At 41.4% G+C, this 27,057-nt stretch overlaps 1 protein-coding gene across 1 annotated transcript; it reads left to right on the top strand.

The window, feature by feature from the left end:
• Window positions 1–1,611: 1,611 nt before the first annotated feature.
• Window positions 1,612–26,812, top strand: LOC139658423 (hexokinase-2-like; the record flags this gene model as incomplete). The annotated part of the gene is made up of 9 exons (XM_071536553.1): window positions 1,612–1,715; window positions 4,556–4,684; window positions 15,736–15,898; window positions 17,241–17,389; window positions 17,872–17,991; window positions 20,123–20,218; window positions 20,480–20,579; window positions 23,639–23,822; window positions 26,657–26,812. Coding segments are annotated over exons 2-9 (1,085 nt in total), but the record flags the coding sequence as incomplete, so codon positions are not given.
• Window positions 26,813–27,057: the final 245 nt, after the last annotated feature.

The raw sequence follows: 27,057 nt of genomic DNA, 5'->3' as shown, positions 1-27,057 counted from the left end.
GACTTGACTTTTTTTATTAAATATTTGCATTTTTCTAGATATTGGTATTGAGAAGTTACTACTACCTGGTTGAAGGGGAGCCAGGGCAGGAGGCTTAACATTGTGATGTAAATTTTTTGTTTCGTACTTCTGTTTTCACTTTAGAGCCCTTTAGAGCTAATAGGGCTATATTATAATTTGAGAGCCCCACTCTCCATTGTTGTTCATTTAGGAGGCTTGTTATTGATTGCCACAAAACTTCAAATATCAGTAAGATTTATATTTTTATATTTTCATGACCACTGTCTTTTAACTGATTTAAATCTGGAAACTGGGGTAGATCATCAGAATTTCGTATGACTTGACTTATAGCAGGGACTCCACTTGACTTGATTCTTGAGTCTCACCACAGTAACTTGGGACTTGCTTGAGACTTGAAGGTTAAGACTTGAGACCTGCTTGTGACTTGCACATGTGTGACTTACTCCCACCTCTGTCACACGCATTGCACTCACAATAGTGAATGACACCGATCACCCCCTCAATCCATAATCCACACTACTGCCGTCAGGCCGTAGATACAGGACTCTGAAGTTTTGTCCCTTCCGCCATAGCTATACTGAACAAACTGCCTCGCTGACCTTGTGCAGAGCCAGACTTATCTGTGAATGTGATATATGTATATGTGCTGGGATACAGGGCGGATGAATGGTGTGTGTTTATGTATCTGAAGGGTGTGTATATATGTTTCTGTGCAAGTACTGGCTGTGAAAACAAATTTCCTGCGGGACAATAAAGACTATATCTATCTATATCTACATGACTATAGGTGTAAATCATATACCCAAAATCTTCAAACAGACATGGCGGCTACATGACAGGGGTCCAGCTGAGCCACCTGGACAGACCAGAGGTTCCCCCTTTCAGAGAGAATCACGCCCCTGTGCCCCTTTCAGAGTCTGCGCACGCCACTGTAGGCTATAAGACTTTGTATTTTTATTCAAAACTATTCCACATTTCAGTTTTTTCTGCTTAAACAAATCTCCTTTTGTTCATTTGATGTATGGATCTCAGTTCTGGCTCCAAGCTCTCGATTAACTTTAAACCACAGTAATAAATTCCACCCAGTGTAAGAAGAAAGTTCTCTGTGTTCTGGGTGAAACGTCCCTGAAGATCTCTCCTCGGGTTATAACCTCGACCGTTTCCTGGTACATCAGTCTTGTTTTCTGATGCTTGGTGTAATTTCCTGGGCATAACTTGAGAGATTTATTGGACTTGACAGTTTAAGGAGCGCGCGGCAGCTCTTCCTTCGTTGCGCACAGACAGACACCTGCTGCCGCAAACCCGGCGAGCAAGAGAGCGCGCCTTGGGTTTCCTTTTGACTGTAACATGATCATAACACAGTGTCTGGTTTGTTTTTTTGGTGTGTTTCAGCTTTTGGTGCGTGAGTGTTGGTTTGTTGCGTTAAACAGGCCGTTTTGGTTTGTGTCGCCGCGCGTAATGCGTAAAGGTCAGCTCGAGCCTATCCGAAATGTATCCTGTTCCCGGGGCTGTCATGACAGAAAGCAAACAGACTGCAGGATCATTTTGTAACAGCGACATCAACCCTCCCTCCGCCGTCTTCAGAAGTGGGTGTAAACACTGTCCCAAACAGCGCGTGTACCTTCTTTTTATTTTAAGGAAGTTGACTCCAGTCAGTCAGACTGTCGCAGCGCAGGACGCAAAGAGAACTAAAGGTGAGTTACACTACTTTTGATGTTTGTTTGTTTTTGTTTTACAAGTCTGTCCATGATTCTGCCGTGATAACATGATTTTACCTGTCGGAGTGTAATAGTCGTAGTAGTTTGTTCACGGCACTGAACTGCAGGTAGGGGCGGGGGCTCCCAAACCTTTTCACCCACAGAAGGATAAAAGCATTAGACCATGAATCCCTGCTTGATGGGATTTTTCTCCCAAGGAACCCAGTCTGAGAAAATGTATGCATCTCTTATTAGTATAGCAATGAATACATAGCACTAATGTATAGGGAGTGAAATAATAGCACAAGTAAAGTATTACCTACTAGTCACTCCCAGCTCATTTTGCTGGAGACCCTTCAATTCAAGGCCCACAGAGGGTCCTCGGACCCCAGCTTTGGGACCTTCTGCTGTAGATCCATGATGATTCTTTTACATGGATGAGTGACAGAAAGTCTGTATGTTAACTTGTTGGTGTTTAAACACCTCAGGCTCTTCTGTCAGATCGTGACCTGACTGGTGTGGCTCGTTTTCAGTCTCCAGATCACTATTAGATTAACTGTGAATGTTCTGTCAAAGCACCTTAAGGACTTTGAAAAGTCCCAAACCTCTGCTGCTGTTAATCTGTTAGAGGCACAAATTCCCTAATACCTAGTCTCTGCTTTGTGATTGGTGATGCTTGTGGATAAACTTTATCCTCCAACTGATCCTCCTTACATCTTTATCATTAAAACACTATTCTGCTCTGTGTTGTGAATGCCTATAATTTACCATTTGACATGTTTGGGACATCGACTTCTCATGCCTTTTGCCGAAAATGTTGTGTTTTAGTTCATGAAGTTGTTTTAAACGTGTCTTCCATTCAGAGATGGGAACAAACCTGTTAAAAGCACTTCTCAGTTTAGGTCCGGTGCAGACTTTCACTCACCAGAATTTCAGTGAGGTCAAACCTAAAAGTTGGGTAAAGAAAATGAAAAACAACAGCCAACTAACCCAGTGTTGCAAAAAAATGTTGAGTTCCATCTGTTTCCAGTCACAGTCAGGTGTGAATGTGATGTGAGGCCGGGCGTGGCTGAAACAACAGAGCGTGCGTACTCAGCCGAGGTGAAAAAAAAACCCTGTATGTTTCAGGTTTCATTCATGCTAACAGGGACTGTAGTAATTGTCTCTGCCTTATCTCTGTCTGCATGATAAGTGGCTGTCCTGCTGAGCTTATTCAGAAGTTAATTACTTAGGAGAGAGAAAGCAGAGAGTCTCTACCAGATAAATGAGTGTAAATGATGCAGTTTAAGTTTTACAAACCAGTAGAAGCACCAGGATTCCAGTCTTGCCAGAGAAATATGTGGATGGGCCATTTTTTTCTGACTGCTTTACTGAAGGTTTTAAACATGATCAGTATGGTGGCATATATGGCAGATATTATAGCCAAGCAAAGCTATTTAATATAGGCATTGTAAGAAGACGATCCAGAGTGTGCTGACAATATACTTTGACCAATAAGTGCGAATTGCAACTGCTTCAAAACCCACCAGAGTCCACCTTAACAAATAGAGAACTGTATTAGAGGAACCCCACGGACTTTGACATTATATTAAAAGGGGGCAGGATCCAGAATCTTGTATTTGGCCTCGAAAAATGACATCACGCTTGCCCAGTCTGTCTTCGGACCTGCTCTGTTCTTTAGGCCAATGAGAAAAAATAAGCAGGCAGCTAGGTATCATAAGGTTCTATCTGACCTTTCTGTCAAAACTGAGTTAGTCACATGAACCTATTCTATGAGTGCCTGTTGACATATGCGTGGTGTTATTTTTTTTAAATAATGAAAATAATAATTTTTGAGTCTGTAATTTCTAAAACAAAAGGACCCATCTCCATTTAACTCAATGGATGCTGAAAACTTTGAAGCTCAATATCTCACAACTATCCTAAAGGCAGATAATACCTTATAATTCTAATTTCTCAGAGGCAGAGCTGCTCTGGAGGCAGAAATGATCTCATTGGTTGAGTCAAACCTCAGTGGGCTCAGTTGAGAATCACTGATCTAGATTATCTAGATCAGGTCTATTCCTGCTTCCATGTAGCTGTCATTCACTTTAGCATGTTAGATTTTCTTGTGGTGTGACTCTGCCTCGCCACTTCCTGTCTCACCGCGGCTCGCGGTGCCAAAGACCTGACAGAGTTGTTCCGGTTCCTGCTGGTCGCTGATAGAAGTCGATAGAAGACTCACTGCCCCAATGACTTACTTTACTTTCAGGGCGGAAGAGAGACTGGCATGCAGCCTGGTCCAGTACATAAGAAACATTTGTGCCTTAAGAAAACCTACACACTTATATTCACAGCTAACACACACCGATGATAGACATTATTATGACACCAGACATGCCTTTATGGGACGCTTCACGTTACCTTCACCTAAAACCAATGCTTTAAAGAAGACTGTAATGTATAGGGCTATGTCAAACTGGAACAAGCTGCCACTACATTTAACCCAGAATACTAGTAAGATCAGTTTTAAAAAGAAATTAAGAACAGCAATCATTCAGAAAGAAATCAGTTTAGGCTACATATGATATTCTGTATGTGAAGGGTGATTATATTTGTGGTGCTAATTTAGATAATGCTTCACTGTGCACTAGTAGTATTGGGCAGTTATATATATACTGATAAATACCTAGTTTACTTATTCTATTATTTGCTTTAACCATTTACTGTTGAGGTGATATTATGAATGTGAGATAACTATTTTTTTTTTCTCTTGTTTTATTTTGTTTTGTTGATATTGTGGATTGTCCATTATGTGATGTTTGAATGTCTCGTCTTGTCTTTTGTGTCGACCCCAGGAAGAATAGTTGATGAGCAGCATGGAGGCCAAGGCTGAGAATAGCACTCCAAGACCCAAGGTGGCCAGACTGAGCGGAGATGGTGCGGAGCCGGACCAGGACATCGTCCCTCCAGACACGCTCAGTAAGGTACACAGGCCAGGGGGAGCGAGCAGGACGCTAGTGTCAGTTCACAAGCCACAGTCACTATTTGATCAGATAGAATGAGACTTTATTCTGTGTCCATTTTCAGTCTTTTTAAGGTTCTCAGCTGACACCTAAAGTAAGTGAAAGGAAACCCACTCACCATCCAAAATGTTTCCTATGTGAGATATCAGTCCCCAGGGCCAAATGGTCAAGTCATGATTCCGGCCAAACTGACTGAAAGGCTTGTGACTGGTGGTCACTTTACCCGTGTGACCAAAAACAAAAGTTCAGATGGAGAAGCAGAGCATTCTGTGGAAAAACAGAGCAATGAGCAAAATGGAAAGTGAAAATGTTGTTTCAGTTCCTAAAAGTGGATCGATTTCGTCATCTGGAGACACTTTGCTTTGAAACCAGATGACAAACAAGAACAGACTCTGTGTTTGCCTTTTGGTTGTAGCTGCACCCCAAAGTAATAAAGTCGTAATAATTTATTTGAATTTCGTAAATAAAGACACAATAAGAGTAAGAGTGTAAGAGAGAAAACAAGGCTTTCTAGCTGCTGCTACAACACTGCTTAAAGGTAAAATATATGATAAGGCGCAAAAGTGCAATAAAATATTTTTGTTTTCTGAAACTGACACAAATAATCGTGATTTATAATGGTGATCACAATATTTAGCAAAATAATCTGGATTATTATACTTTCCATACTGTAATAGTTGCGTACGATAAGAAACATGAGTCAGTTTACACTTCTGAAGCTTATAGGTGTTCACTCGTTGCCCTGAATGAGGTTTGAAGAGAAAAACTGTATTTTTATTGTGAGATTAACAAGACAAACATTAGACAACTTGAAATTGTGATGAATAATTTTTGCTAATGATCATAGTAACAGAATTTGGCCCAGATCAATACAGGATCCTCAGTAAAGTCCGTGTCAGGGTGGGAAATTAGCTGCTTCTTCAACTACTTTAAGGCAAGTTTCAGTGCAATGCAACGCAACGCAACTATTGAACTGAACTGAAACAAAACTAACTCTAATTCTATCAAATTAAACTAAATCACATAACTAAACTTCAGTGCCCAAATGACCTTTTGACATCAGACATCAAGAGAGGAGGACAGCAGGGAGATTTCATCAGGACTTATGAATCATTGATAAGTGTCGATGCAGACTGTGGGAGTTCACAGTGAAGTCTTGCAGTCATGCTCCATGATTTCAAGAAGTCAGCTGCTTTGAGATTCTGAAATGAGGAAATCCCCAAGTTATATTTGTCTGATTCATCGGTTCACATGTAGTTCACAGAGTGTCAGAGGGCGATTCAACGGCAATAACTTTAATGATTATTTGTAGAGAGAGAGAGAGTTTACAAAGTGCTTCACAATCAATGGAAAGCATTCCCCCTTTTTTTGCAGAAATGGTTAAATCTCCCTTGCTGAAGACATCAGCAGCTTCAAGCTAAAGGCTAGAGCAGTGGGGTCGGGGGACCACCAGGGGTCCTTGAGGGCATCCCAGGGGGTCTCCAGCAAATTGATGAATCGTTAAACTTCATTATTTCATTTACAAGAACAATTATAGAATGTAGGAGACGGACTATTTTGACCGCAGTTTCTCTGTTATCTCTCTCCCTACAATACAAATAGTAATGGGATTCTGGACAAAATCATATCTCACAATAAAAATATTCTCAGATTTGGGTCCGAGGGACAAAATCTCATCAAATGGGGGGTCCGTGGCCCTAATGTGGACTAAATTAGGGGTCCTTCATATGAAAAAGGTTGAGAACCACTGGGCTAGAGGAACAGGTTTATAATCACAGTATTAAACTGGGAAGACCTACGCAGAGAAGATGGAGGAGTAACCCTCAACAGCTGTGATGCTGATGTGATTTCTCAGTAGGTCTGACTCACTGCTGTGTTATAAGACTAAATCAGGCAACAGTCTCATGAAATTCTGTGAAATGAGCACAAACCCTGAAATCTGGATTACGTGCTGGACGTGACATTCTGTGAGATTTAAAGAGACGAGGCTCAGATGAGGGAGTGTGATGTGTGATCTCATCCAGTTTCACACCGGATCAGACTTCCCCTCCCTTGTTTCATTTTGTCTCATTCAGATTCAGATTCAGATTTTATTTCCTCTAGACCACACATCGTGGTATGGAGTACAAACATAAAACAAAACAGCAGTACAGTGGTAAACAACCAGAATAGATCTTTAGCAAAAATTAAGTAATTTAAAGAGAGGCAGAACATTACTCAAAAAGGCACCCAGTTTACATACTATCCTTGGTTTATCTGTCTGCAAAAATAATATAAGTTTAAACATAGACGGATGGTTTACAAAGTATTTTGGCAGGTACTTCTTTCTATTCTCAACAATTCTTGTGTTTTTACATTCAAACAAAATGTGATATTCATCCCCCAGACAGTTGTCATTACATAAATTACCAAACCTTTTATTCCTTTCCAGACCTTTGTATCTTCCTGTTATTTTGGGAATTCTGCTATTAGAAATTCGGAAATTACAAATAGCCTGGCCATACCTCCTGTTTTCACAAAGCAGACACTTCATCCAGTCAGTTAGTCCAAATCTGCCCAGATGCAAACATGTTTCCAGTGTTTTTAAGGTTGGCTTTAGGCTGAAGTAGTAAGTGTTTACCTGGAGGCTTTAGGTTTACCTGGAGGCTTTAGGTCTACCTGGAGGTCAGGTGGTACGAACACAGCGACCTTAAAGCGACACGGCACCCGTTCTATTAACAAAGCTTCTCTTACAGTCACACAGACAGCTGAACAGGAGTGTCTGAATCTCATGACGTTTCCGTGCTTTGCTCAGTTTACCAAGAGCTAACAGTTAGCTTCCCTGCAGCAACTCAATAAGCTAACATCACTCTACATCACGTCTAATATTCCTCAAAATGACTCTAATCTTCTCAAAGGCATACAAACTGGCTTTGTAATTAGCATAATCCAAGAGAAAACTGTGGCTGTTATGTGATCAAATATATTATAACTACTTTCCAGTCAAAGAAAAGGAGAAAATAGCCTTGTAAATAACATAATAAAAAAACAAACTATATATTTTCAATGAAAGTAGAACAGTGCAAGGCAGATTCTGTCAGTGTTGTTGAACCACTATAAAATAACTAATATTAGTGACGTATCCCTTTAATAATCTAAAATCATGTCAAACAGCTGATATGTCCCTTTAATAATCTGCTTTGTAAAATGATCCACTTTGTATAACAACATAAAATAATGTAAAATGTGTGACATAAACCTTTAATAATCCAGTGTAGAATAATGTAAAATAGGTGATATAAGTCTTTAGTAATCCACTTTAAAATAATGTAAAATATTCCTTTACTAATCCACTGTAGAATAATGTAAAATAGGTGATATAAGCCTTTAGTAATCCACTTTAAAATAATGTAAAATATTCCTTTACTAATCCACTGTAGAATAATGTAAATTGCACAACATCTCCCTTCATGCAGAGCGTCACAGTCATGATCGAGGAATGAAGTCGGCCGCTCCGCATGATGTATAGGCAGGAACCAGCATGTAGGGACGAGAGAGAGAGAGAGAGAGAGAGAGAGAGAGAGAGAGAGAGAGAGAGAGAGAGAGAGAGAGAGGTAGAGAGAGAGAGAGAGGTAGAGAGAGAGAGGTAGAGTGAGGTAGAGACAAGGCCTGAGCAGACACGCCTCTGGAAAATTACTGCAACCCACAAAAGAGAGGAGAGAGGAAGGAGAGAGTTTATAGTGATTATAAACTAAAAAAAAAAAAAAATGCCTCGAGCTGAGGAGACGAAACACCGTAAAACAGGCAGGAACGCACCGATCCTCATGCTGGTGTTGGATATTACAATTAAATTTAATTCTGTGCGCTCCAAAACAAATGCTGCCGAAAGCGAGTCACTTGTGATTGGTGATTGGAGTCTCTTGTGATTGGTTCGGGATTAGCCCCACACCGGGAATACCGTTATTCTGTATTTTGTAAAATAAATGGCTAAAGGCTAAAGGCTAAAGACCCAGCTCTAAAGGCTAAAGACCCAGCTCTTTAGCGAATACCTCCTTTCATAAAAAAAAAAAAAAATTTTGATGCACTCTATGCATTACCTCATAGCACTGCCTTGTAGCACTCCCTCGTAGCACCTATGTCCTGTTGGACCAGAACTTAGCTTGTTGCACTGTCTCGTAGCACCTTTGTCCTGTTGGACCAGAACTTAGCTCTATAGCACTTACTCTCGTTGTTCTCTCCTATCTAGAAACTTGCTTGTGTTGTATGCAAATCTCATGTGTAAGTCGCTTTGGATAAAAGCGTCTGCCAAATGTGAAATTGTAATTGTAATTGTAAATGCACATATTCAGAGCTTCCATGTTCAAGTTAGGCTGCAAAATGATAAATGGACATACTAACAACATACTGATCACTAAATCTGATCACTAATATGACAGATTAGGATGAATAGGATGATTTATTTGTCCTTACCTAGTGACAGCAATGTGTCCAGTACAATCCAATGGGAGCCTAAAGAAGGGCAATATGCCAGAATCTGACCTGCACTCACATTAACTCTCTGGGTGTTGAGCAGTGTTATAAATCGCTGATTAAAAAGTGTTACCGTTTACAAATGCCGTTAACGTGAGTTTGGAGAGGAATTTTAAGTTTCACTTTCATTGTGGTGACGCTGACTTCACTACAACTACAAAACCTCACAGTCGGCACTATGCATTCGCCAAAAACCGCCAAATCCGTCGGTCTGCCAGATAGTGAAGCCGATTCGTTGCTCCAGAGTCCCAACGGCGGCGAGCTTCACACCGCTCCGGCCGCGGCTTGACACTGTGCATGGTGATCTTATGGTGCGCTGACATAACGTTGGCGGAGTCCCGTTAGATGATTGACAAGAGATCTCTTTCTTTCAAACATACACAACACAAAAACCTCCCAAATGTTAAAAAGCCAATGTAACGTCTTCCTGGGTTTATTTATTTCACGCTCTGAACGAACAGTAGTTTTCTATTATTCAGTTCGGTCAGTTCATGAACGGCCCCGACCCTGCTACCTAGTTGCCTCATAATAAACAAAAATCACACTCAAGCATCTATTGATTCTACAAGGAAGTTGTCAGGCTATGAATTAGTCTACTTGTCATTTATTTCATGCATTTTTCCCATGAGAACTTCTTTGTACAGCGGCAAAATAACAACACACACACCGCCAGGCAAACCCATTTTTTTGGGGGATAAAAAATTTGGGCAGAGACTATGAATCCAGAGTGCGGAGGACTGTTGAAACTTGTCTGAGGTATTTCAACCCAAGCTCAGACACTTACAGAGCATCTGCTGAGAAAACCAACCAGACCGACCGGGATGATATTTACCGATACACAGGATCTGATGCAACTGTCGGTGGTGTTATCCAGCAACGGTTGCATGCATGTAGAAACCTGGATCTACGGTTCAGAAACTCCCGGTGTCCCTGAACGCCCCCCTGCAACACTCCCTTCCCAAACACATTTCACAACCCACTGCAAAGCCCTCAAAACAAAACATCTACACAACACTTACAGGGCGCGGCCACAGCAGGCGTGTTTGTAGCGGTGGAGCGTTTTACTCCTTTAGTTCATTCATTTGGGCAGATGAGGACAACGGCGTTCAAACTCGAATAACGGCATCGTGACGCTGGGAAATGCAAGTCTCGGTCCTCCAACAAGAGACCTGAGGTGCAGTTTGTTAGGAGAGAGAATATAATCCAACCCAGCAATAGGAAATGAACCCAAAACACAAGGGATTATGGGTATAAGGAGACAGATATTGGCATCATGATTGGAAAGCCTAGCAGAACAAAATGAAGTCAGGACTGATGCTCATATTCAACTATTTCTTCATGTGTTCTTAAAGGTCCCATATTCTCCACTTCCCAGTGTTTTATTTAATGTCTTGAGGTCCATTCAAAGCTGTGTGTGTGGTGTCATGTACCAAAAACACTCTCAATACATTTTTACACGTTCATTTTCCAGCATCTCTCTGAGCCTTACCAAAAACAGGCTGTTTTCTGTCGCTGTGTCTTTAAGGCTCATTAATATTAACGACCCCTCTGTTCTGATTGGCTAACCGTTTCAAGAGTGAAACGTGAGACGCCGCGGCCCGGCAGCTACAGGTAGGGAAAACTCTCCGGTTAATAAACAATGACAACCGCTCAACCGCTTTGAAAAAAACACTTTGTTAGTCTATTATTTCTTACAAAAATGATAATGAGCGAACCTTTGTGACGCCACAAAGTTACGGAAGTCCAAACGGCTCGTTTAGAGGCTCGCTTTTCTAATATGGATTGTGTGGATTTAGTTGGCGACCGTGCGTTTTGATACTTTCACCATGTTTAGATAGACCATCCAACTCCTTTATCATCACAGGCAAGGGGAATCCTGTTTTACACCATATGGGACCTTTAACAGGTACGAGGAAGAGACAGACATCATGTTGAGATAAAGTTACAGGAACTGGAATCAGATTTGTTTTTACTCTCTAACCTGACAGGATGACAGGTCACCAAAACTGACCAATGAACGAGCTACTTGTGAGTCATGTGACTTTTGTTTACAAGCCCTGGTTCACTTATAAGCGTGAACCAAAACAAACCAAATACAAAAATGCTACAAAGTAAACATTTCCTCTTTGTTTAGGACCAATGAATCTGAGTCAGAGCCTCACACTGCACTGACACTGCTCCTGTATTTTTACTGAATAGGTTGGGCAGAGTTTACAGTGTTTTTCCAGAAAGGAAGAGGAAAAGAAAAGCGGTGCAGTGTTTTCATTGTGGCTTCGATCTCCAGAGGATCGTAATGTTGAAGTGCAGACAAAAGACGGCAGGAAAACTCCTCTGATACGAGCTTTTGACCGTTCATCTGGTTTAAGAGGAGAAGAAGAATCAGTCTCTTCTCCATTTAGCGACACAAACACACACACACACACACACACACACATATATATATAAAATCTGTAAGCGCTTACTCAAAACACACCTTTTTAGCCTTGCTTTCACCTAACAATAATAATAATAATAATAATAATAACTTTATTTGTATAGCACTTTTCTAAAAACAATGTTTACAATGTGCTTTACACACAATAAAACCCAAAAGCAGTGATGTGAAACTACCACAATGAATGATAGAAACATAAAAATAAATTAAAAAAGTATATATAATAGAAAATAGGAATAAAAGGTAATATATGAGGTAAACAGGTACAACTAAAAACACACAAACAGAGATACAATTAAAAACAGATCGAACTTTACATAAAAGTGTGCACCGAAAAAAAAGATTATAAAAAATAATAATAAAAGGTAATACAAGAGATAAACAGGTACAACTAAAAAAAAGGGACAGTTATTACTAAATATTTCTTTCTTTCTTTCTTTCTTTCTTTCTTTCTTTCTTTCTTTCTTTCTTTCCTCCCTTCCTTCCTTCCTTCTTTCTTTCTTTCTTCTGGGGCCTTTTACTTTTTCTCTTTTGTTTAGATTTCAGTCTCTTTATCTCCTCTTTTATTATCTTCTTGTGTGTTTGTCTGTTTGTTTTTAATCTTTGATCTTTATCTACTTCTCTTTTACTTGTAAAGCGCATTGCATTCGTGTGAAAACCTTTCAGAAGCCACTGGATAATGTCAAAATGCGTTGTCATCAAGCTAAAAAAAAAAAAAGGCTGTTTCTCTTCGTTCCTGAAAAGTTATAGAGATAGAAGGTTTCCCCCCGACGGCAACAGTATGCAATATGCTGTCAATATTACATTGTGTATTTGTTTTGCATTATTTCATTCAGAGCTGTGGGAGCCGTCTCCTCTTCCTCTGACAGCAGCAGCAGCTGTTCGTTTGTGAAAAGAGGGAAATCACTCACACACTGCTCTCTCCATTTAACAACCGAAGAGAAGAGTGTACACTTATTTCTGCCTCCGTTTGCTAGCATGTGAGTTTGAAAACCAGACTATAGTGAAGAAAAGGCAGGAAAGACTGGAGAGAGAGAGAGAGAGAGAGAGAGAGAGAGGGACGACACGCGACAAAGGTCTGGACTCGAACCTGAGAGTCACAGTTACATGGGAAGCTTCCTTAAACCAGTGGTTCTCAAACTTTTTCACGCCAAGGACCCCTAAACTGACACAAATTAGACCACGGACCCCCATTTGATAAGATTTTTGCTTTTAGATGTTTTATTACAGAAAGTGTATGAAACCCATGACCAAAATAGTCATACATTCTGTCATTGTGTTACTTATGGATGGAATTATAGTGAAAATAAATGATTCCCCTTTTTGCTGGGGACCCCCTGGAACCCCCTCAAGGACCCCTGGGGGTCCCCGGACCCCACTTTGAGAACCACTGCCTTAAACCACTGAGGCACCCGTGTACACCAGGGGCCAGTTGCATAAAGATAGACCTGGTCTTAGCCTTAAATGTGACTTTAAGTCAAACTTGGTATAGACACTTACAGTATATTTACCTGTTCCTACTACTTCTCGGTTGTTGTAGATCTATAATGTTGTCTCTAAAGACTCTCTCTCTTCTTCAGACTCTTCCCAAAAAACAGCTTCAGTATTTAAACCTCCCACTGACAGTTAGGCAGACTCGTTGCCATAACAACAAAATTCTTAACTCAAGATTAGCCAGGGGGAAGGTGGCTAACTTTCCTACCTCAAAGTAGCCTAAGTCAGTCGTAATATTTAAGTAACAGACGGTCTTAATTAGCCTAGTCCAACCTGAGAATCTAAGACCAGTCTAAGGTTTACAGTAGACTAGTCTTAAACTAGCTTTATGCAACTGGCTCCAGGTCTGAGTGTTTTTTTGGGTGCTGAAGTGCTGAACTGATTTATTTGGGATTAGAACCCAGGATCTCTGCTGTGGCAAACCTCTGCTTCCTGATGCAGGAATCACACTCATAGAATTTGTTTAGCTTTGTCCCACGATGGCACAGTGAAGTTTTTTCAGGTCTGTAGGAGAAATCACCGCGCTCACCTTCGCTTTGTTTGGTGCGTAAGAACCAATCAAATGTCTGGTTAAGTGGTTAAGTCTTTAACTCCAGAATTCAGAAATGAACAATGAACTGTGTTTACAGGCCCGGCTGCTGGCTGTCGTCCGGTTGAGGTTTTATTCGGGTTCAGCTGTTTACATGAAGCTTTGAGAACCTGCGACTGAGTCTCACGAGTATAAACCAGTTAACAGAATATTCCTGTCCACAGATAAAATGCTCCAACAAGAAACAAAAAAAGAAGAAAGAAACTATGAAAAGATTTGGCCACCAGCTCCCTCCTCCCTCCCTTCAGAAATGATAATCCCAATAGTAATAGTAATAGTGAGTGCTCGCTGCCATGTTTGTTGTTGACATCACAGCGTACCCATAATGCTGTGTGAGTCTGAGTTTGTGCAGATGGCGAAAACTAAAAGTGAAAGTGAGTAAGATGTTTCAATGCCAAGTAAACCAGGAGTAAACCAGGCTGCTTAACTGGGTTTCTCATAATCAGAGTCTGAGCTTAACCAGGTTCTTCTAACCCAGTTCTAATAATAATAATAATAATAATAATGATAATGATAATAATCTTTATTTATATAGCATTTTTTGTAAGTGCTTTACAGTCAAAATAAAAGAAAGTCCAAATACCACAATAACAGCTAAAAGAGAGAAAATAGAATAACAAAAGATGGACAATAAAAGGCAAAAACAGCACAAAAAAAAGAGTCAGTAAGGATCCTAAACAGAGTTAAAAACCAGGAGAAATAAAATGGAGACATAAAAGCAGGACAGACTATAAAAAGGCCTTCTTAAACACACAGGTTTTGAGAAGGGATTTAAAATATGACGCTGTGTTTGTAAGTTATGACGTTTAAACCAGGTCAGGTGACTTCAGAAACCGGGTTACAGTAAGAAGGGAAATCTCCTGCATGGAAACAGCTGCCATCCTTCTCTCTTCCTCCCTAGAAATCACTCTGATACACATTCTGCACACAGGATACTCTCCTGTTTTAACGGGTTTCCCTTCACACAACCTGTTATTTACCACATGCTGTATTATTATCCACAATACGATATTCCATTTACAGTGGGTTTGACACCATGGTGGTTTGTGGGAAACGCTGACAGCACTGCCATCTTGTGGATAACTGATGTTACATCTGTTCTAACAGTTTGGTTTTCCTTCCTGATCACATTTCTTCATATGGGCAGCAGAGGTGTGACTGAGTCAGCTTCACTTGAGTCCCAAGTCAGTCTCTCTTGAGGCACAAGGCTCAAGTCCAGTCTCAAGTCTAAATGTAGAACAGCAAATCAAGTCAGAACAAATCAAGAGTCCAGTATCAATTTAATATCTTAAAGAAAACTAAATATCTAGGACTTTTCAATGCAATATGGTTTTAATAGGATAAAAACTTGGTAAGAGCATCATGAGTTTGATTTCTATAATCAGTTTCAACTTCAATAAATTCAATCATTCCATACAAATTCAGAAAACAGAATTTAAATTCAGTCGTCTGCTGGAACAAATCTCATCACTTTCAATCTGAGTCATTTACACAAACACAAGATCTCAAGTCAAGACTTTTGAAACCTTTTCAAGTCATCAGAGTACAAGTCAGAGTCAAGTCTCAAGTCTTCTCTTCATGCATCAAGTCAAGTCTCAAGCAATTAAAACTGTGACTCGAGTCCAAGTCATGTGACTCAATATCTGTCTATATCGTATATTGTGGTCTAAAGATGATTAGTAGGTAGGACATGCCATTAACACATCTCTCTCCCTCTCTCTCTCTCTCCCTCTCTCTCTCTGTCTTTATCTCTCTCTCCCTCTCTCTCTCCCCCTCTCCCCCCCTCTCTCTCCCTCTCTCTGTCTCTCTCTCTCTATCTCTCTCTCTCCCCCCTCCCCCCTCTCTCTCCCTCTCTGCCTCTCTCTCTCTCCTCCTTCTTCTGCCTCTCTCTCTCTCTCTCTCTCCTCTCTCTCTTCCTCTCTCTCTCTATCTCTCACTCCCCCCCCCCCTCTCTCTCTCCCTCTCCCTCTCTCTCTCTCTCTCCAGGTGGAGGAGTGTCTGCAGCCTTTCCGTCTGTCAGTGGAGCAGCTGCAGGACGTTTCTTCCAGGTTGAGGAAGGATTTCATTCGAGGTTTGGGGAAACACACTCACCACCGCGCGCCCGTCAAGATGCTGCCCACCTTCGTCCGGGCCACGCCGGACGGGACAGGTAACGCCGGTTATATGTTACTGTTTCATTTTGTTTCGTTCAATCAGCTTTTCACAACTGCTTGCACACATTTCCTGAAATGATAAGCCGGTTTTCCCAAAAACTGTAAACACAAAACCAAAAACACTGTTCTGGCCAAAACCTCACACCAAATGAAACTCAGAATCACTTTATCTTATTTATAAATGAAACTTTGCCTTCAAACGGCACTCAGAAGCCACCAAATACATCGACACTACTGAATACCCGTCACACACTGGTGTGAGAAATAAAAACAGTACTATAAAAATGAATCAGTAACCACATGCTACTGTCATCTACACCAATTATTATATTATAGAAGTGTGCAAGTAAAACAATACACAGTATCCAAAAAGAAAAAAAAATGTACTGTATTTTCTGAATTTAGTGTAAACTGAATTTACTGCACTGTATCAGCAAACAAGTTGGGGGAACAAGTAAAGATAAAATTCAAGTAAAAATGTAACTAAAAATAATTCCAAAGTAAAGGTGAAGGATGGAAAAGGTGATTGGTGTTTGATCAGTTATGCTTGTTACTGTTTGCACCTTGAGGACTGTGTTCACTGGCTTCAGTTGGAATGACTTGGAATGAGAGTTTTGCACATTGAATGACAGTCTTTTCTATATGAAAACATGGGCTTACCTGTGCTTTATGAACAGATTTGTATGTGGGGTTTTGCAAAAAGGTAAAAAAAAAAAAAAAAATCTGCAATTTGTGTGAAAACAGGCGAATAGTGCTTATGGGTAGGACTGGGCGATAATTCAATATTATCTTTTATCATCTTTCAGTGGAATCATATCGTGATGATATGAAGATATTTTGATATCATGACACACATTTCTGCTGTCTGAATTGATGATGACAAGCAAATTTTACTTAAAAACTCTGATAAAATGAGGTATGGTAGGAATATTATTTGAATATTTCTGTTTTGTTTGACAGCACACCTAACATTACCATTCGGTTCAATGAGATGAACATTAATTTGATTATTTAATGTGATTTTGCATACATGAACCATATCGTGATATATATTGATATTGAGAAAAATCCTTATGATTATCATGGTATTGATTTCAGCCATATCGCCCAGCCCTACTTATGGGTCTTTCTTTTGGTTTCATAGAAGCAGTGTCAGTGTGTAAGTAACCCGTTTTTAATGAGGTTAATCCAACTTTTGTACACAGTGATTTAAACTTAAATCAACAATCTGCACTTCCCACAGATCACCTGTCAGTCAAACAGTGTGACTTTCTTTCTCCTTGTTTTTTTTTCCCTTGATGCAGTCTGACTTTCTGCTTGTGGTTATTCCTCACACAGAGAAAGGAGACTACCTGGCTCTGGATCTGGGCGGCACCAACTTCCGGGTGCTGCACGTCCGGGTGGTGGAGGAGCAGCAGAAAGTCCTGAAGATGGACAGCCAGATCTGCGCCATCCCCCAGGAAATTATGCTGGGCCCGGGAGAGCAGGTGTGTGTGTGTGTGTGTGTGTGTGTGTGTGTGTGTGTGTGTGTGTGTGTGTGTGTGTGTGTGTGTAAACGTACAGTGTGAATATCTAAAATCAAATCTAGCATTGCTTTGTCTGTTTTACAGTTAAAGAAAGTCACCGATAGATGATTATATAAGCAAGGGCATGAATTAGACTGCAAAGACCTACAATATGGACTTAATGCATTGCATAGGATTATCATGTGGGCTTTAACTAAATAGCTAGGGTCAATGCAAATAATAAAAGACACAGATAAGATGAATACAGGAGTGGAAAGAGTACTAAAACATCCTACTCAAGTAGAAGTATTGTTACTTTTCTGATATTTTACTTAAGTACCTAAAAGTAAAAGTTCCGGTGTAAAAATCTACTGAAGTAAAAGTAAAAAGTAGCTAATTTAAAATGTTCTCAGGTTTGGTAAACATATCTATCTATCTATCTATCTATCTCTCTCTCTCTCCAGTTGTTCGATCATATTGCAGCCTGTCTGTCTGAGTTCCTGGACTCTCAGAACCTGAAGGGGAAAACGCTTCCTCTGGGCTTCACCTTCTCCTTCCCCTGCGAGCAGAAAGACATCGACAAGGTCACACACACACACACACACACACACACACACACACACACACACACACACCAGACAATGGATTCATTTAGAGAAGGCTGTGCTTGTGTCTTTGTGCCTCAGAGGACAGAAACAGGGAAATTCAAGTCTTCAAAAAGTTCAGCTTGTGTGTAGTTTAGTTTTGTCTAGTAATTTAGTTTAGTCAGTTTGTTTGTTTTGTCTAGTGCAGATGGTGTGTAGGTGAGGCACAATTAAAATGTTTCATTCCCAAATGAGATAACCACCGTTCTTAAGGAAGTGGCGGCTGCTCTTTTGAGTGACGCCCCAAAATTAAAACAAATGAAGGCTAGTCGGTAACCTTAAGTCCGGAGTTACAAAACAACAAGATAAAACTTTTACAGACTCACAGACTTTTTCTCATAATAGATGTCGAGCATTTTGGAATAGAAATCTTATTCAAGGTGTCAAATGTGACTCACCGCGCCTTCGCTGTGTTTGTCCTTGTTGTGGGTGTGTAGGTACAAAAAACCAATAGGCTTAAGAAAGCCTACGACTCAAACAAAATCATCATATTCTTCTTGAAATATTTATTGTATAAAGTGCAAGGTGAAATCGTTTCCTCCCACTCTAGGCCTTCATCAGTGCAGTGAATAGAAATCTCCCCTTTCTCCCCATATACTGTATAAGCCAGTATTTCTTTCTGGTGCCAGTCAGAGCCACAGCAGTCCACATAATATCAGTATTGTATAGTGAGTGGAGTCACTAGCTGTGCATGGTCCCCTACAGTTCACTGGGTAGAGCGTGGCACTAACACTGCCGGAGTCAGGGGTTTGGTGCTTTTGGAAAGCATCTACCAAACAGCATACATTAGGTCACCGGTTCTCAACGTGGGGTCCGGGGACCCCCAGGGGTCCTTGAGGGAGTTCCATGTCACATTCACACTAATACTCTCCGTCCACATGAGCGTTTTAGAAATAATCTCCGTCCATACTAACACGCCAGAAAACGCATATCACATGACCGTTCACATAAACTGGGCATGTGCGTGCCGGTGTAAACAGGAAGCAGATTGTCTACTCTGCGGTTGGTTGCTTAGTTGCAGAAAATACTACGGAGGAAGAACAGCAATGGAGAAAAGTACAACCAGAGATTTAACTGCACAACAGCTGCTAGCATAGACAGCAAGGTTAGCAATGCCTGTAATTCGTTATCCATGTTGAATTAACCACTGGTAGTCAAGGCTGATGTCGTTTGTTTTCTTCCGGAAAAGGGTCATGTGATAGGGGCGTGACGAATCAGGGAAGGACACATTGTGACTGATAAGACCCAATCAGGAAGCGAACGTGGGCGTCTGCGTCATCGTTTTCAAAAGCTCCGTCCTAAAACGCAATCCTGGAGTTTTCGAACTAAAACGGGGGTCAGCAGCGTTTTCAAAAGTCTCCGTTTTAGGGCTCCGAAAACGCCGGAGTAGTGTGGAGGCTAGGCGCAGACGTAGCAAAAGTTATACGTTTTAAAACTAAAACATATTAGTGTGGATGTGGCACCAGGGGGTCCACAGCAAATCGATGAATTGTTAAACTTCACCATTATTTCATTTACAAGAAGTTAACACAATTAGAGAATTTAGAAGAATGACTGTTTTGATCATAGTTTCTCTGTTATCTCTCCACATACAATACAGAGAGTCATGGAGTTCTGGACAAAATCATATCTGACAATAACAATATTCTCAGATTTGTGTTCAATAGACAAAATTTTTATCAAATGGGGGCCCAAATGTGTAATAAATTAGGGGTCCTTGAACAAGGTTGAGAATCACTGCATTAGGTTACGCGTTATGTCGCTACACACTCATTTTTTTTTTTTTTTTAGATTAGTTTTTGGGCATTTTTGCCTTTATTCAACAGTAGACATAATGGAGATAAACAGGAAAGACTGAGAGAGAGAGAGACATGTGACAAAGGTCCTGGGTGGGATTTGAACCCAGGATGTTGCGTTTTCACGATACACACGCCTCAAACCACTGAGCTACCAGGTGGGGAGACACCACTGCACTCTTTCTTTCTAGAGATCGAAGAACCATCTGACCATGACGTCATTTTCATATAAAAATTTCCTCTGCACCCCCCCCCCCCCCTTCCACCTTCTACAGAGCATCCTGATTCGCTGGACCAAAGGCTTCAACTGCTCAGGAGTGGAGGGGGAAGATGTGGTGCGGCTACTCAGAGAGGCCATCCACAGGAGAGGGGTGAGTGTGTGCCGTGGGTTTAAGGGTCATACAGTATAGACAGTGACATTTAGAAGATTTTAAAGCAATATTCCACTTAGTTTTAACATGGGTGTTATTTAAGTTTAGTTTATTCAAATAAAAATTTTCAAAATGTTTATGTAGGTATGTAGGTAATTATTTGGTCTAAAGATGATTAGTAGGTAGGACATGCCATTAACACATCTCTCTCTCTCTCTCTCTCTCTCTCTCTCTCTCTCTCTCCCTCTCTCTCCATCCCAGGACTATGATATAGGCTCGGTTGCCATGGTGAACGACACAGTGGGGACGATGATGAGCTGTGGCTACAGGGACCAGAGCTGTGAGATTGGCATGATCATCGGTAAACGGAAGCACCCAACTCTGCACTGACACACACACACACACACACACAGCTCAATACAGTGCGATATGGTCATACGATATGATAGCATAGCATTTGATACAATTGGATACAATACAATATACGATACGATATGTTATGATACGCTGTGATATGATACGATACGATGCGAAACATTATGATATGATCTATGATACAATACTCTCTGATACAATACGATGCAATGCGATGTGATACGCTGTGATACGATACAAAGCAAAACAAAACAAAACAAAAAACAAAATATAGGCTACAATACGATACAATGCCACTTTATTCAAATATGTGACACCTCTTTGTTCAAAAGTAATTTGATTACTCATATATGAAGCAACATGATACTATAATGCTAAGATATGATAAGACATAATATAATACAATACAATGCCATATGTTACAATGTGATATGATACGATATAAGATATCATACCATACCATTATGATTCATAGTGAGAGGAGTAATCTGACTTTACTTGTTGTGTTTACTTGCTTGTTCACTTTATTGTGTAATTTCCAAATGTTTCCAATTAAAAGAATCTAGTTTGACCTCTGTCCTCTTAAGAACGGACATTTTAAATTAGCTACTTTTTACTTTTACTTCAGTAGATTTCTAGAGCGGTACTTTTACTTCTACTTAAGTAAATACAGTAAATCAATACTTCTATTTGAGTAGGACATTCTAGTACTGGTTGTTCCAGCCAAGCAGTCTGATTCATCAAAGATGCATTCCAACCATGTTGATAATTCCCATAAAGTCCGTCTAGCTGTGCTTTATTGTTTACTGTAACTCCTGTGGTAACCAAGGAGTTAGTTTAACAGTGTTTGTTCCTCTGTAAGTATACTGGTCCAGACAGTACACATGCGTTGGTAACCGTTGTACAAAGCCCATAATACTCTCAAGAGCGTTCTTGACTGTGATCACTGTGGTATCTGGTACCTTCTTAATCATAATCCTGGGAAAGAAGAACTCTCTCTCTCGGGTGTTACTGCACCTAGCAGTACCATGGATGCATACATAAGAGAAATAATGTGTTTGTCCCAGTATATAGGAGAGAAGGCTCTTGACAGCATTCATACAACATGACCGTATTATATATAATTAGGGTCATGCTGTGGCAGTGAATTGTGTCCTAGCTCGGCTATAATTAGTTTGGTTTGAGAACTCACTGGAATATGAAACAAATGATCTCCCTCTGGAAATGATTACGCCAGTCCTCTGTGTGTGTGTGTGTGTGTGTGTGTGTGTGTCAGACAGAGAGAGAGAGAGATAGAGAGTGGTGGAGAAAGAGCAAGAGAGGTTGCTATGTTCTTATTTCTGTGTGTCTGTGTGTGAACGTGCATGCGTGTGTGTGTGTGTGCTCCCATACACGTTAATATCTAATCACGTGTTGCCATAACTCCAAGTCCCATAAAACACTGGGGCAGAGCCTAATTCATGCCATGTGCAATCTGTGCACTTCCTGAAGTTCGTCATTCATTATCTGTAAAACACTGGGGGTCCAGTCTGTGTGACTTCTATTTTTGTCTGACTTCAAAAAAAATTAAAAGCGCCATAATTTGGTCAAAACTTCAATCAGCTGGTGTGTTTTCACCCTGCACACACATTTATGATTAATCCAACAAGTAATCCCTCATTTTAAATATCTCTGCTCTGATTACTGTGGGGTTTGAGTAACAATCAAATTTACCTTTTTTATTTTTTATTTTTTAAATCTGATTACTGTAATCTCATTACATATAATCCATTACTGTTGGATGTTCAGGTACTTGAAATCAAATTGTTGTGATCCTGCAGCATGCAATCTGCTGCTCTTCTCTTCAGGTACTTATGATATAGAATTCAATTCAATTCAATTGAAATGAGCTTCATTGCCATTAAATGCTTAAGTCTCTGTTGCCAAAGCAACATATAATCAATAAATGTTTTCTCTATGGAGCTGACAACAGAGAAAACCTGAGGGCTGTTTGTCTTTTTTTTTTTCAAATGTTTAAACCCTTTGAACTGTTTCTTGGATCGCAGTTTACGTAATTATCCGTTAAGTGTTCACCAGCCTATCGGAGAAGGTGGAGATGGAGCTCGTCTCTTCTCTTTTCTTTTTTTTTCTTTTTTCTTTTTTTTATTTATCCTTTATTTAACCAGGAAGGTCCCATTGAGATACAATATCTCTTCTGCCAGGGAGTCCTGGTCAAGATGGGCAGCAAAGTGAAATAAAAAAAAAAAAGGTTACACCACAAAAACATACCAAAAACACAACAAACAGGCACAAAACATACAGGGATCAGGGGCTAAAAAGAATCATGGAAAATAATGGCACATGTTAAAAGCAATTACATTGTTCTGTAAGAACTGATTTTAAAATATTTTTAAACATGTCAAGAGAGGGTAAAGATTTCAAGTTAAGTATGCCTTGCAGCTCATTCCAAGTTTGTGTAAGTTATGAAGTTATGAAAGGAAAAGGCAGATTTACCCAGCTCTGTTCGGGTGGTAGGGACCTGAGGAGATTTTTTTCTGATTATCTAGTGTATGTACAGTGGTACTTTACCCAGTAAAGCTTTTGCAATAAAAATTAACATATGGGTTTTTCTCCTTAGACATAGAGAGAAGTCCATTGAACCATTTCATATAAGTTACAATGACGTATACGGACACTTGCATCAGTTACAAACCGCAAAGCAGCATGATAGACTACATCTTTCGATAGACTACATCGTTCTTAAAATGGACGAGAGCCACTATTGAGAGTCTTATGAATAGCAACCTACCAGTTTAAAAAGACAGAAAGAGAACTATAGTCTGGCCTGGCATCATGTTAGCGCAGCGATTGGCTTGAACTGTCGAGATCCATGTTTCTGTGTTTGTGTGTTTCCGCCCGCCCTTTTTTTTTTTCCAAAGCACCACGCCTCCATTTTGCTTTCAAATCAGAGAGCGATGCGTCCACATACGAATTTCATCCCTTTTTTTGTCCGGTCGTCCGCTAATCCTTGTATCGTATCGTATAATCTGTTCCTCTGCCCTTCAGGAACGGGAACCAACGCCTGCTACATGGAGGAGATTAAGAACGTGAAGCGCGTGGAGGGGGAAGACGGGCGGATGTGCATCAACACGGAGTGGGGCGGCTTCGGGGACGACGGCTCGCTGAGGGACGTCCAGACGGAGTTTGACCTGACGGTGGACAGGAACTCCCTCAACCCCGGGGTCCACACGTAGGTCTCTCTGTACAGCACATGTTAGAGGAACTAGAATTTATAACCTCCTCCCCTCCTCTCCTCTCCTTGTCTCCTCTCCTTGTCTCCTCTCCTCTCCTCCTCTCCTTGTCTCCTCTCCTCTCCTCCTCTCCTTGTCTCCTCTCTCCCCTCCTCCTCTCCTCTCCTTGTCTCCTCTCTCCCCTCCTCCTCTCCTCTCCTTGTCTCCTCTCCTCTCCTCCTCTACTCTCCTTGTCTCCTCTCCTCTCTCCTCTCCTCTCCTCCTCTACTCTCCTTGTCTCCTCTCCTCTCCTCTCTCCTCTCCTCTCCTCCTCTCCTCTCCTTGTCTCCTCTCCTCTCTTCTCCTCTCCTCTCCTTGTCTCCTCTCTCCCTCCTCCTCTCCTCTCCTTGTCTCCTCTCCTCTCTTCTCCTCCCCTTGTCTCCTCTCTCCCCTCCTCCTCTCTTCTCCTTGTCTCCTCTCCTCTCCTCCTCTCCTCTCCTTGTCTCCTCTCCTCTCTTCTCCTCTCCTCTCCTTGTCTCCTCTCTCCCCGCCTCCTCTCCTCTCCTTGTCTCCTCTCCTCTCCTCCTCTACTCTCCTTGTCTCCTCTCCTCTCTCCTCTCCTCTCCTTGTCTCCTCTCCTCTCTTCTCCTCTCCTCTCCTTGTCTCCTCTCTTCCCTCCTCTTCTCCTCTCCTTGTCTCCTCTCCTCTCCTCTCCTCCTCTCCTTGTCTCCTCTCCTCTCCTCTCCTTGTCTCCTCTCTCCCCTCCTCCTCTCCTCTCCTTGTCTCCTCTCCTCCTCTACTCTCCTTGTCTCCTCTCTCCCCTCCTACTCTCCTCTCCTTGTCTCCTCTCCTTGTCTCCTCTCCTCTCTTCTCCTCTCCTCCTCTCCTCTCCTTGTCTCCTCTCCTCCTCTCCTCTCCTCTCCTCTCCTCTCCCCTGTCCTCTCCTCTCCCCTCCTCGTCTCCTCTCCCTCTCCCCTCCTTTCCTCGTCTCCTCTCCTCTCCCCTCCTCTCCTCTCCTCGTCTCCTCTCCTCTCCTCTCCTCTCCTCTCCTCTCCTCTCCTCTCCTTGTCTCCTCTCCTCTCCTCTCCTCTCCCCTGTCCTCTCCTCTCCTCTCCTTGTCTCCTCTCCTCTCTCCTCTCCTCTCCTCTCCTCTCTTCTCTCTCCTCCCCTCTCCTCTCCTCCTCTCCTCTCCTCTCCTCTTCTCCCCTCTCCTCCTCTCCTCCTCTCCTCTCCTCTCCTCCTCTCCTCTCCTCTTTTCTCCTCTCCTTCATGGTGGGACACACAAACACACAAACCGCTCTCCAATTATAGTAGTGGGATACAGCAGGGTTTTGGAAGACTCGTTGGTCAACTTACCTGTTAGGTGTTAAAAATTTCTCAAAATATGAAATAACTGAACTAGCAGGGACTATTTTCCCTGTTTCCAGGAAGTGAAGGTGGTGGCCAATGGGAGACAAGGCCAAGAGGAATACATGTATAATAAAATAAAATACAAACATACACATCATCATACATAAAAACATACATGCATACACATGCACACATGCAGAGACATAGACAATTTAAAGTGTGTATAAATTCAGGTAAAACAGGAACAGACATTGGCTCTAAAAACCCAACATTAGTGTGTTAAGTCAAGAGACCTTGTTAAAAACAGCAGTAAAAATAAATGTTTTAAGTCTACGTTTAAAAGAACTGGTAACACTTTACAATAAGGTTCACTAAGTTTCTTGCTAACACTTTCCACTTTTAAAAATCTTTAAAACTTTCTCAAAATATGATAGAAAAATAACTGAACTAGCAGGGACTATTTTCCCTGTTTCCAGGTAACTAATGTGTCTGGTAATCATTTACTAATGGTGTTCATGTTAACTAAGGTATTAATTTATACATTATTTAATAGTCATCTTTATAAACGATTAAATAATGTATAAATTAATACCTTAGTTCCTCTCCTCCTCTCCTTGTCTCCTCTCCTCTCTTCTCCTCTCCTCCTCTCCTCTCCATGTCTCCTCTCCTCTCCTCTCCTTTCCTCTCCCCTGTCCTCTCCTCTCCCCTCCTCGTCTCCTCTCCTCTCCTCTCCTCTCCTCTCCCCTGTCCTCTCCCTCCTCTCCTCTCCTCTCCTCTCCTCTCCTCTCCTCTCCTCTCCTCTCCTCTCCTCTCCCCTCCTCTCCTCTCCTCTCCCCTGTCCTCTCCTCTCCTCTCCGTGTCTCCTCTCCTCTCCTCTCCTCTCCTCTCCTCTCCTCTCCTCTCCCCTGTCCTCTCCTCTCCTCTCCTTTCTTCTCTCCTCTCCTCTCCTCTCTTCTCTCTCCTCCCCTCTCCTCTCCTTGTCTCCTCTCCTCCTCTCCTCTCTCCTCTAATGGTGTTAACATGAACACCACTAGTAAATTACACATTATTTAACCGTTAATTAAGGGTTAGTTAATGTTTATTAAGCATTAACTAACCCTTAACTTAGTGACCCTTATTGTAAAGTGTTACCAAAGAACTAAGTGTCGGGGCGCCTCTGATGTCACTTGGCGGTTTACAGCTAAAAATCACTCCGCGGCGGATGAATACGTTAGGTTGCTCACCTCAGAGTGACTTGTACTTGCAGCTAAAAATTGTACAGAGGCTTTGCAGTCGCATTCATCATAAATCTCCCAGAAACCGCATCTGGCGCCATCATGGAGGAACACTGGAAAATTGGATGAGCGCAAAATAATGACTAAACACATAATAACCATGTAAGAAAAAGCTGTGGTGTGGCTGCTTGTAGATCCATCCAGTAGAGTTCTCAGTGAGGAGTGAACAGTCTGATAAGGATATCGGGGATATTGTGGTTCTCTGTCCCCGCCTGTTGATCCCCCCGCAGGTTCGAGAAGATGATCAGTGGGATGTACCTGGGCGAGGTGGTGCGGCTGGTGCTGGTGAAGCTGACGGAGGACAAGCTGCTGTTTGACGGACAGGTGTCGGACGCCCTGCTGACCCCCGACAGATTCGAGACGAGGTTCATCTCCGAGATCGAGGAGTGAGTGTCTGATCTGAGATTTTGACTTTTACCGTTCCAACACCAAGCACCGAAGTTATTTTTTTTGTCGTTGTTGTGGGGTTTTTTTTGTCTGGGAAAACAGATCAGGAGCATGTAAAAAAAAAAATAAGATGGATTTTTTTAAATTTAACCACTCAAACAAAATCAAATTTTAACAATGTCTTCAATAAACATCTTTGATCATATATAGGTACAGAAATAGAGGAAGATTTGAATTATGATAA

The sequence above is a fragment of the Centroberyx affinis genome, unplaced genomic scaffold (genome assembly GCF_046629955.1).
Source record: "Centroberyx affinis isolate AG114_WGS23_722 - 3 ecotype Tasmania unplaced genomic scaffold, CSIRO-AGI_Caff_v1 ptg002894l_1, whole genome shotgun sequence".
NCBI lineage: Eukaryota > Metazoa > Chordata > Actinopteri > Beryciformes > Berycidae > Centroberyx > Centroberyx affinis.
Note: the sequence above shows the minus strand (reverse complement) of the source record. Positions and strands in the feature narration are given on the sequence as shown.